Genomic DNA, 13,020 nt, shown 5'->3' on the forward strand with positions numbered 1-13,020 from the left:
TGGGGATCGGTTTATATGGGGCTATGTATAATTATGGAGCGATACGGACCAATTTTTGCATGGTTGTTAGATACCATATACTTACACCACGAACCAAATTTCAACCGGATCGGATAAAATTTGCATCCCCAAAAAGGCACCGGAGGTCAAATCTGGGGATCGGTTTATATGGGGGATGTATATAATTATGGACCGATATCGACCAATTTTTAGAGATCATATACTAATACCACATTAGAGACCATATACTAATACCACCTACCAAATTTCCACCGAATCGGATGAATTTTGCTCCTCCAAGAGGCTCCGGAGGCCAAATCTGGGGATCGGTATATATGGGGCTATATATAATTATGGAGCGATATAGACCAATTCTGGCACGCTTGTTAGAGACCATATACTTACACTATGTACCAAATTTCAGCCGGATTGGATGAAATGCGCTTCTCGTAGAGGCTCCGAAAGCCAAATCTGGGGATCGGTTTATATGGAGGCTATATATAATTATGGACCGATGTGGAACAATTTATGCATGGTTATTAGAGACCATATACTATCACCATGTACCAAATTTCAGCCGGGTCGGATGAAATTTGCTTCTCTTAGAGGGTCTGCAAGCCAAATTTGGGGGGTCCGTTTATATGGGGGCTATACGTAAAAGTGGACCGATATGGCCCATCTGCAATACCATGCGACCAACATCGATAACAACTACTAGTGCCAAGTTTCAAGTCGATAGCTTGTTTCGTTCGGATGTTAGTGTTATTTCAACAGACGGACGGACGGACGGACATGCTCAGATCGACTCAGAATTTCACCACAACCCAGAATATACACTTATGGACATGCAATTAAGTCATTCTACAAATTACATTCTTCAATTAAAATAACAAGCAAATTCTTTTTAAATTTCTAACCAAAATCACCTCGTTTTATTCAGAACGAGTGTCGCAAACGATATTTAATAGAAAAAAATGTATTCATTACATATTAAGTGTGGTTATGTATCTAGTTTAATGATATCTTAACATTAGGGTGGACAAATAATTAAGTCACTTCAAATCGTATGGCTATTTCTCCTTAAAAAAAAAATATTTTTTTCTTATTCTATATTTTAGTTCTAATACTTGGTGGGATAACCCTTCTGGCGAATTACTGCTGCACAACGATTAGGTAAAGTTTTAACCAGTGACTCACACTTATCAGCAGTGATATTGTACCATTCCTCCTGAATAACTTGCCATAATTCTTCCTGAGTTCTCGGTTTCCGAATAGAAACTTCTCGTTTTATTATTCCCCATAAGTTTTCTATGGGATTAAGGTCGGGGCTTTGCGCTGGCCACTCAAGTACTTTTATTTTGTTCTCATTTAACCAAGATTTAACGACCCGCGACGTATGCTTTGGGTCGTTGTCTTGTTGAAAGATCCAAGCTAGCGGCAAATTCTCTGCGTACTCACCATCTAAATTATCCTTCAGAATTTCCCGATACATATCCGCGTTCATTTTTCCTTCGATTTTTACTAATGGACCAACACCGGAGGATGTAAAACACCCCCAAACCATAACTGAGGAGCCACCGTGCTTTACCGTTTTTTTGGTGTATCTAGGCTTGAGTTCGGAATTAACTGGCCGCCGAACAAATGGTCTCCCATCGTTTCCGAACACGTTAAACTTGGATTCATCGCTCCATACCACCATTATGGTCATATTTGCAGAATTTCTTAGCAAACTGCCGGCGCTGAATCAAGTTCCTTTTTGTTACATTAGGTTTACGTCTGGCAATTCGACCATGTAGTCCACTTTCAACCAACCGCCTTCTCACAGTTCTTGAGGAAACTATAACGTTATATTTCTGTTCCATTTCCGACCTTATTTGGCTAGATGTGAAAAAAGGATCAGCTTTACTCATTCGAACCATTAACCGGTCATCGGCAGCAGAAGTTTTTCGGGGCACATTTCGAGGCAAGTTGTTGAATGTGGTAAATTGTTTGTAATGTTTAATGGCATTAACAACCTTTCCACGTGAAAGACTAAGGATTTTAACAACCTTTGCCACAGAACCCACATTTTCGTAGCACGTCCAGATGATCTTTCTTTCAACAGGAGTCGAACTTTTCTTTTTGCCCATAATACCGAAAATTTCTGCGTGGGTGTTTAAGAATGTTCTGAGAAGTTAAAATTATTTATTTATTTTGCAAAGAAAACGATAAATTTGCATAATTACCTCTCAAAAATAAAATGATTTAATTGTATGTCCAACCAAATTCCAAGCTATTTGGAAAAGCTTGCTAATTACTTCAACAGCGAAACACATATAATACAAAATTTTGATGATTAGCACGCACGAGTAGCGGTACTCCAACATTGTTGCATTGGAAGCGAAAATAGGTGTGAGAGAACCCGTTATATGTAACCAAATAGAAATGTCAACCAGAGTGACTTAATTGTTTGTCCACAAGTGTATATATACTTTATGGGGGTCTTAGAGAAATATTTCGATGTGTTACAAACGGAATGACAATGTTAATATACCCCCATCCTATGGTGGAGGGTATAACAAATACGTGAACACTCCAATGAAATTTTTAAAGAATTTCTTCAAGATTTGATTTCTGTAGGAAATTTTCTAAAAATTTCATTTTTATACCCACCGCCATAGAATGGTGACGGGGTTATAATAAGTTTGTCATTCCGTTTGTAACACATCGAAATATTGATTTCCGACTATATAAAGTATATATATTCTTCATCAGGGAGAAATTCTAAAACGATATAACCATGTCCGTCTGTCCGTCTCTCCGTCTGTCTGGCTGTCTGTATGTTGTAATCACGCTACAGTCTTCAATAATGAAGCAATCGTGTTGAAATTTTGCTCAAACTCGTCTTTTGTCTGCAGGCAGGTCAAGTTCGAAGATGGGCTATATCGGTCTAGGTTTTGATATTGTCCCCATATAAACCGACCTCCCGATTTGGGGTCTTGGGCTTATAGAAATCGTAGAAATTGTCTGAAAATTTCATTTCTAAAGGAAACTATGTTCAAGTTTCATTTCTATTGCAAATTTTGCCGAAATTGTTTTTCTATTGAAAAGTTTGGCACCATTTTTTTCTATTAGAAATATTATCACAATTTCATTCAAATAGATTCTTTTTTCAAAATCTTATTTCTATGGAAATTTTGCTTCAGATTTCATTTCTATAAACATTTTTCTCAAAATTTTATATCTATAGAAAATTTTGTCAAAATTTAATTTCTATACAAAATTTTGTCAAAATTTTATTTCTATACAAAATTTTGTGAAACATTTTTTTTATATTTTTCTCAAAATTGTAGTTATATAGAAAATTTTGTTAAAATTGTATATATATATATATAGAAAATTTTGCCAAAACTGTATTTCTATGGAAAATTTTGCCAACATTTCTTTTCTATAGGAAATTTTATCAAAATTTAATCTCAATTATTTTATCAAAATTTAATTTCAATTATTTTTTCTAAATGTTATTTCTATACACAATTCTTGAAAATTTTAGTTTTATGGGAAATTTTGTCAAAATTTCATTTCAATTAGAAATTGTTTCAAAATTTTATTTCTGTAGAAAACCGTGACAAAATTTCCGTTTTATGGGAAATTTTGTTAAAATTTTATATGTATAGGAAATTTGACAAAATTTTACTTTTATAGGAAATTTGACAAATTTTTTTTTTTTCTACAGAAATTTTTCATCATATTTTAGTTCTATAGACATTTTTCTCAACATTTTATTTCTATGGAAGAATTGTCCAAATTTCATTTCTGTAGGAAATTTTTAGAAAATTTCAATTCTATACGGAATTTTACCAAATCTTATTTATTGAAGTGTAATGATATGCCATCGACCCATTCCAATCCCCAAATCCATATCTACTTAGTTGATGTACAAACTTTTATTTCTATAGAAAATTTTGCCAAAATTTTGCCAACATTTTTTTTTCTATAGGAAATTTTATCAAAATTTAAGTTTAACAATTTTTTCTAATTGTTATTTCTATAGAAAATGTTTGAAAATTTTAGTTTTATGGGAAAATTTGTCAAAATTTTATTTCAATTAGAATTTTTTTCAAAATTTTATTTCTGCAGAAACCCGTGTCAAAACTTCCGTTTTATGGGAAATTTTGTTAAAATTTTATTTCTATAGGAAATTTGACAAAATTTTATTTCTGTAGAAAACCGTGTCAAAATTTCCGTTTTATGGGAAATTTTGTCAAAATTTTATTTCTATAGGAAATTTGACAAAATTTTATTTCTACAGAAATTTTTCATCAAATTTCAGTTCTATAGACATTTTTCGCAATATTTTATTTCTATGGAAGAATTGTCAAAATTTCATTTCTGTAGGAAATTTTTAGAAAATTTCAATTCTATACGGAATTTTACCAAAACCTTATTTATTGAAGTGTAATGATATGCCATCGACCCATTCCAATCCCCAAATCCATATCTACTTAGTTGATGTACAAAATTTTATTTCTATAGAAAATTTTGCCAAAACTGTATTTCTTTGGAAAATTTCGCCAACATTTTTTTTTTCTATAGGAAATTTTCTCAAAATTTAATTTCAATTATTTTTTCTAATTGTTATTTCTATAGAAAATTCTTGAAAATTTTAGTTTTATGGGAAATTTTGTCAAAATTTTATTTCAATTATAATTTTTTTTTTCAAAATTTTATTTCTGTAGAAAACCGTGTCAAAATTTCCGTTTTATGGGAAATTTTGTCAAAATTTTATTTCTATAGGAAATTTGACAAAATTTTATTTCTATAGAAATTGTTAATCAAATTTTAGTTCTATATACATTTTTCTCAACATTTTATTTCTATGGAAGAATTGTCAAAATTTCATTTCTGTAGGAAATTTTTAGAAAATTTCAATTCTATACGGAATTTTACCAAAACCTTATTTATTGAAGTGTAATGATATGCCATCGACCCATTCCAATCCCCAAATCCATATCTACTTAGTTGATGTACAAAATTTTATTTCTATAGAAAATTTTGCCAAAACTGTATTTCTATGGAAAATTTCGCCAACATTTTTTTTTCTATAGGAAATTTTCTCAAAATTTAATTTCAATTATATTTTCTAATTGTTATTTCTATAGAAAATTCTTGAAAATTTTTGTTTTATGGGAAATTTTGTCAAAATTTTATTTCAATTAGAATTTTTTTTCAAAATTTTATTTCTGTAGAAAACCGTGTCAAAATTTCCGTTTTATGGGAAATTTTGTTAAAATTTTATTTCTATAGGAAATTTGACAAAATTTTATTTCTGTAGAAATTGTTAATCAAATTTTAGTTCTATATACATTTTTCTCAACATTTTATTTCGAGGGAAGATTTTGCCAAAATTTCATTTCTCTAGGAAATTTTTAGAAAATTTCAAGTCTGTACGGATTTTTGCCAAAAACCTTATTTATTGAAGTGTAATGATATGCCATCGACCCATTCCAATCCACAAATCCATGTCTACTTAGTTGATGTACAAAATCTTGTACCCCCTTACCACTATTCAAACAACTCTATGTTACAATAGCGCATAAAAGCACCCAACATAAATGCTAGAAGTAGAACAATGAGGATGATATTGCTCTCGATATTTTTTATTGTTGTTATCGTTGTTGTAGCTGTTTGTGTTGAATTTTTTTCCTGTTGGCATTTCTATAAATTTTTGTTGTTCTTTCTTGTGTTGCGTGTGTGTGTGTGCTTTTTTGTTTTATTTAAATCAGCATTTATTACTTAAGACGGCTTTATTTTTATTTGCTGTTGTGTGTTTTGTTGTATTAAAAGAGCTTTACATCTCTATACACATCCAATTATATGGTGTTCTTGTTTAAGTGTTTGTTGCTGCTGTTGTTGTTACTTTTGTTATTGCTACCGGTTTTACTTGTATTTTTCATACTACTGTCTTAAATCGTTTTGTGTGAATTTCACTTATTTACACAGAGATCCTTTTGCGAAACTTCTTCAACATACTCTCACTCATGCTCAACGACATCACTTTCCATTCTCGTTTTCTAAAACAAAAAATTTAAATCCTTTGATGAGCAACGAAGATATAAAAAAGTGCTGCCAAATGATTTTGAGAAGCTACAACTGGTACTGTTATCTTAACAAGCGACTGATTGAGTGATTCATACGAGGGGAAGACGGCAAATGTGTACATACAAGTATGCGTGTATGTCAGAGCCAGAGAAAGAGTCCTTGTAACATGCGTCTATCCTACATTCATCCTTGGCAAAGCATCATGGCTAACACCATCAACATTTTCCCAACAATTGTTAAACTACTTTACTCTGCATCCTGTTTCTTGTTTGTTGGAGAGTGTTGCCAATTAACTTTGATGGTAATTGGAGAATGAGGCGGAGAGATAGAGAGTAAAAGTTTGCATTCAATTGAATTGCAGTGTGTGAGTGTGTGTGTGGTGATTAAAACTCTGTCCTTTGCAATAGCTGACATAGTGGCACACATCAATAATTTAATGCCATGCTATGTATAGTCGTTTTAAAATGTTTTATTAAATAAAATGATGTGTTTTTAATTACAGAGTGTTCAGTTAAATTCTCGGAAGCGACACCTTCCTATTAAAGTATAGACATGCATACCGAGACAGTACTGTGTGTTTGTATGTTATTTCATAACGTTTTTTTTTATTGGAAACTAAATTGTTTGCTCTATGAAAATATAATTGCAATTGAAACATATAAAAAATACCACAGTAAACCGATATAGGTCTTTAAGATGCGAAGTAGGGAAAGTACTCTATATTAAAGTAGGGTATATCGCAAACCACCTTAATTATTATTAGCAAACCGTCACATAATTAAAATAAAAACTATCTGTAAAATCTAGGAAAATTTTTAAAGAAATATGAGAAAAAAAATTGTTGCAAAATTTTCTACAAAAAAATTTGTAACAAAATTTTCATTACAAATAAAACTTGTACAAAATTTTCTATACAAATTAAAACTTGAACAAAAATTTCAATAGAAATAATATTTTGACAAAAATATCTATAAAAAAATTTGACAAAATTTTCGATAGAGATAAAACTTGACAAAATTTTCTCTAGAAATAAAATGTTGACACAATTTTCGAATGAAATAAAATTTTAACAAAATTTTCCATAGAAATAAAATTTTGATAAAATTTTCTATAGAAATAAAATTTTGATAAAATTTTCTATAGAAATAAAATGTTGACCAAATTTTCTAAAGAAATAATATTTTGAATAAATTGTGGTTTTTGTTGGGTTTAATAAACTGCCTGAATTTATTCTGATAATTGGTTGATAGTTTTGCTGCAAGTAGAGGATACTGATGAGGAATGTGGTAATTCCGAAACGTGCGTCCATCCAACCATCTTGCAGTCTATAGGGCTTTGCACAAATAAATTTGACAAACATTCTTTTCCTCTGTTGGTTAAGCTACACTTGTAGTTTAGTCAATGTATGGTTTTAAGCTGCAATAAAAAACAACAACAATGCTTAAAGAACAAACCCAACAATAACAAAACAAAACGAATGAAATAAATTTTTGACAAAATTTTCTATAGAAATAAAATTTTGACAAACATTTCTATAGAATTTTGACAAAATGTTGTACAGAAATAAAAATTTGACAAATTTTTCTATAAAAATAAAATTTTTGACAAAATCTTCTAAAGAAATAAAATTTTGACAAAATTTTCTATATGTATAAAATTTGACAAACTTTTCTATAAAAGTAAAATTTTTGACAAAATCTTCGAAAGAAATAAAATTTTCTATAGATATAACATTTTGACACAATTTTCTATAGAAATAAAAGTTTGAAAAATTTTTTTATAGAAATAAAATTTTGACACAATTGTTATAGAAAATAAAAATAGAATTTTAACAAAATTTTTTGTAGAAATAAAATATTAACAAAATTTTTTGTAGAAATAAAATTTTGACAAAATGTTCTATAGAAATAAAAACTTGACAAACTTTTCTATAAAAGCAAAATTTTTGACAAAATCTTCGAAAGAAATAAAATTTTCAATTGATATACAATTTTAACACAATTTTCAATAGAAATAAAATTTTGACAAATTTTTTTATAGAAAAAAATTTTGACAAATTTTTTTATAGAAAACAATTTTGACAATATTGTTATAGAAAATTAAAATATAATTTTAACAAAATTTTTTGTAGAAATAAAATATTGACAAAATTTTCTATAGAAAGAAAATTTTGTCAAAATTGTTATAGAAAATAAAAATATAATTTTAACAAAATTTTTTGTAGAAATAAAATATTGACAAAATTTTCTATAGAAATAAAATTTTGACAAACAGTTTCAAAAGAAATAAAATTTTTAAAAAAAATTTCTATAAAAATGGAAATAAAATTTTGATAAAATAAAATAGAAATAAAATTTTGTCAAATTTTTCTATAAAAATAGAATTTTAACAAAATTTTCCGTAGAAATAAAATATTGACAAAACGTTCTATAGAAAAAAAAATTTTTACAAAATTTCCTATAAAAACAAAAAAGGAAAGTCTAAAGTGGGTCGGGGCCGACTATATTATACCCTGCACCATTTTGTAGATCTAAATTTTCGATACCATATTACATCCATCAAATGTGTTGGGTGCTATATATAAAGGTTTATCCCAAATACATACATTTAAATATCACTCGATCTGGACAGAATTTGATAGACTTCTACAAAATCTATAGACTCAAAATTTAAGTCGGCTAATGCACTAGGGTGGAATACAATTTTAATAAAAAATATGGGAAACATTTAAATCTGAAGCAATTTTAAGGAAACTTCGCAAAAGTTTATTTATGATTTATCGCTCGATATATATGTATTAGAAGTTTAGGAAAATTAGAGTCATTTTTATAACTGTTCGACTATGCAGTGGCGATTTTACAAGGAAAATGTTGGTATTTTGGCCATTTTTGTCGAAATCAGAAAAACATATATATGGGAGCTATATCTAAATCTAAACCGATTTCAACCAACGTATAGCTACAATGCTAATTCTACTCTCTGTGCAAAATTTCAACTAAATCGGAGATAAAAATTGGCCTCTGTCAGTGTAAATCGGGCGAAAGCTATATATGGGAGATATATCTAAATCTGAAGCGATTTCAACCAAATTTGGCATGCATAGTTACAATGCCAATTCTACTCCCTGTGCAAAATTCGGAGCAAAAAATTGGACTCTGTGGTCATATGAGTGTAAATCGGGCGAAACCTATATATGGGAGCTATATCTAACTCTGAACCGATTTCAATAAAATTTGGCACAATTAACTATAGTACTAATTGTTCTTATTGTGCAAAATTTAAGCAAATTAGGGTAAAACTCTGGCTTCTGGGGCCAAATAAGCCCATATCGGGTGAAATATATATATGGGAGCTATATCTAAATCTGAAATGATTTCTTCCAAAATCAATAGGGTTCTACTCTGAGCCAAAGCACATACTTGTGCCAAATTTGAAGTCGATTGGACTAAAACTGCGACCTAGACTTTGATTACAAAAATGTGTTCACGGACAGACGGACATGGCTATATCGACTCAGGAGCCCACCCTGAGCATTATTGCCAAAGACACCATGTGTCTATTTCGCTTCCTTCTGGGTGTTGCAAATATATGCACTAACTTATACTACCCTGTTCCACAGTGTGGCGCAGTGTATAAATATTGGAAATATTTAAATTGCATAAATTTTCAGAAATCTTCATTTATGATTTATAGATCGATATATACGAATTAGAGTATAAGTAAATTTGAATCATTTTTGCGAGTTTTCGACTTAACAGTGACGATTTTACAAGGAACATGTGGGTAATTTGGCTATATTTGTTAAAAACGGTAGAACATATATATGGGGACTTTGTCTAATTCTGAGCCGATTTTGACAAAAAAATTGGCACACAGTGCTAAAATTTTAATTCATCTCTCAGTGCAAAACATCAAAATGTTCGAAATTAAACGTAGTCATATGAATCTTAATATATAGGAGTTATCAAATCAGAACCGATTTTAACCAAATTTGGCATGTGTTGCAAGAATGTTAGTCCTACTGTCAATGCAAAACTTCAAATAAATCAGACCTCTGGTAGATATATGGTAGGTAAAGAATGATACGGTCAAAATTTGGTCAATATAAACTTGACGTATTTCTTTCAATTTTGCATTTAAAAAACACCCCTCATTTTGAAGGTGTGTGTGTAGAATGTTGCTCCTATTTTGATTTTGGAATTCACTCTTCAGTTGTCAAAATGCCGTCCAAGCAAGAAGAGCAGCGTATCAAAATTTTGCTCGCGCATCGCGAAAATCCGAGCTACTCGCACGCAAAGCTGGCAAAATCGCTAAAAGTTGCCAAATCAACCGTTACAAATGTAATTAAAGTGTTTGGGGAACGTTTGTCGACAGCCAGGAAGTCTGGATCGGAGGGAAATCGAAGACCGGAAGCCGCTGAGACGACAAAGAGAGTTGTCGTCTCAGCGGCTTGTGGCTTGAAAAGCAGCATTTTCAAAGCTTCCGGGACTGTCAACCAAGAAATTTACGTGAAAGAGTGTTTGAATAAACGTCTGCTGCCTTTCCTGAAGAAACACGGTTGTTCCGTACTGTTTTGGCCGGAGTTGGCATCTTGCCATTACGGTAAAAAGGCCATGGAGTGGTACGCCGCCAACAACGTGCAGGTGGTTCCCAAGGACAAGAACCCTCCCAACACGACAGAGCTCCGCCCAATTGAGAGGCTATTGTCAAGCGGAACCTAAAGAAGACCAAAAAACAAGGACGAGCAGCAGTTCAAGGCAAACTGTCTTTCTGCGGCGAAGAAGGTGGACAAGGTGGCTGTACAAAGTCTGATGGCAGGTGTCAAGCGTGAGGCCCGGCAATTCGGATTTGGAAAAGCGAAAGCCTAACTGAATATTTTTCCTGAATTTTATACTAATTGAACCTGAAAAAGAAATTTAATTTGATTTTTTAAATAAAAGATTTCACTGATTTACACGCGTTTTCCCTTGACCAAATTTTGACCGTATCACCCTTTATATCTAAATCTGATCCAATTTCAATTAAATTTGGCATGCATAGTAAAAATGTTATTTCCATTCCCTGTTCACAATTTTAAGTAAATCGGAGGAAAATTTTGATCTACGGTGGTCATATCTGTAAATCGGAAGACAGATATATATGGGAGCTATATCTAAATCTGAACCGATTTCAACTCAATTCGGTATGCATATTTATAATGTTAATTCTACTCCCAGTGCAAAACTTCACGTAAATCGAAACAAAAGATTGGCTACATACATATCGGAGCTATATCTAAATCTGAACCGATTTTACTGATATTTTCCAAAATTTCTATAGAAATAAAATTTTGACACAATTTTCTATAAAAATGGTTTTTTTAACAAAATTTTCTATAGAAATAAAATTTTGACAAAATTTTCTATAGAAATAAAATTTTGACAAAATTTTCTATAGAAATAAAATTTTGACAAAATTTTCTATAGAAATAAAATTTTGACAAAATTTTCTATAAAAATGGGATTTTAACAAAATTTTGTTTAGATATAAAATTTTGACAAAATTTTCTATAGAAATAAAATTTTAACAACATTTTCTATAGAAATAAAATTTTGACAAAATTTTTTATAAAAATGGGATTTTAAAAACATTTTCTATAGAAATAAAATTTTGACAATATTTTCTATAAAAATGGGATTATAACAACATTTTCTTTAGAAGTAAAAATTTGACAAAATTTTCTATAGAAATAAAATTTTGACAAAATTTTCTATAGAAATAAAATTTTGACAAAATTTTCTATAGAAATAAAATTTTGACAAAATTTTCTATAGAAATAAAATTTTCACAAAATTTTCTATAGAAATAAAATTTTGACAAAATTTTCTATAAAAACGGTTTTTTTAACAAAATTTTCTATAGAAATAAAATTTTGACAAAATTTTCTATAGAAATAAAATTTTGACAAAATTTTCTATAAAAATGGGATTTTAACAAAATTTTGTTTAGATATAAAATTTTGACAAAATTTTCTATAGAAATAAAATTTTAACAACATTTTCTATAGAAATAAAATTTTGACAAAATTTTTTATAAAAATGGGATTTTAACAACATTTTCTATAGAAATAAAATTTTGACAACATTTTCTATAAAAATGGGATTATAACAACATTTTCTTTAGAAATAAAAATTTGACAAAATTTTCTATAGAAATAAAATTTTGACAAAATTTTCTATAGAAATAAAATTTTGACAAAATTTTCTATAGAAATAAAATTTTCACAAAATTTTCTATAGAAATAAAATTTTGACAAAATTTTCTATAAAAATTGGAATTTAACAACATTTTCTTTAGAAATAAAATTTTGACAAAATTTTCTATAGAAATAAAATTTTGACAAAATTTTCTATAGAAATAAAATTTTGACAAAATTTTCTATAGAAATAAAATTTTGACAAAATTTTCTATAGAAATAAAATTTGGACAAAATTTTCTATAAAAAATGGGAATTTTAACAACATTTTCTATAGGAATAAAATTTTGACAAAATTTTCTATATACATTTTCTCAACTCTAGATTTATTTATTTACATATTTATCGACTAATCATACACATAAAATTTATCAGTATGATGTCCTGTCTTCACATGTGTTTTGGACAACATTTTTATTCTTCACCATAAAAATTCAACAATGATAGACTCATAAATTAGTCATGATATCATTACTAGTACTGAAGTACATTAAGTGTCTCTATTTATTGTCTCTGCTTTTCTCCAATTTCCAGGTTGACATCACTGCTTCACATGCATTTAAGTACAATAAGTCCATTAACGTTTCTTCTTTCTCCTACCCTATGCTATTAAGGAAAAACAAAATGTGCAAGTTCTCCTGTAGGTTCTCACAAACTAGGATCTTGAATACTTACAAACATACTTGAGAACGAAGCAAAGCAGA

General features: G+C 29.5%; 1 protein-coding gene across 1 annotated transcript; it reads right to left on the reverse strand.

The window, feature by feature from the left end:
* Positions 1 to 861: 861 nt before the first annotated feature.
* Positions 862 to 2,381, reverse strand: LOC142238569 (uncharacterized). Its single transcript, XM_075310262.1, has 2 exons — positions 2,226 to 2,381; positions 862 to 2,166 (listed from the first exon to the last, which is right to left on the reverse strand). Exon 2 carries the CDS (start codon positions 2,127 to 2,129, stop codon positions 1,680 to 1,682), a length of 450 nt encoding a protein of 149 aa, XP_075166377.1. The 5' UTR covers positions 2,130 to 2,166; positions 2,226 to 2,381; the 3' UTR covers positions 862 to 1,679.
* Between the last annotated feature and the right edge of the window lie 10,639 nt (positions 2,382 to 13,020).

The sequence above is a fragment of the Haematobia irritans genome, chromosome 1 (genome assembly GCF_050003625.1).
Source record: "Haematobia irritans isolate KBUSLIRL chromosome 1, ASM5000362v1, whole genome shotgun sequence".
NCBI lineage: Eukaryota > Metazoa > Arthropoda > Insecta > Diptera > Muscidae > Haematobia > Haematobia irritans.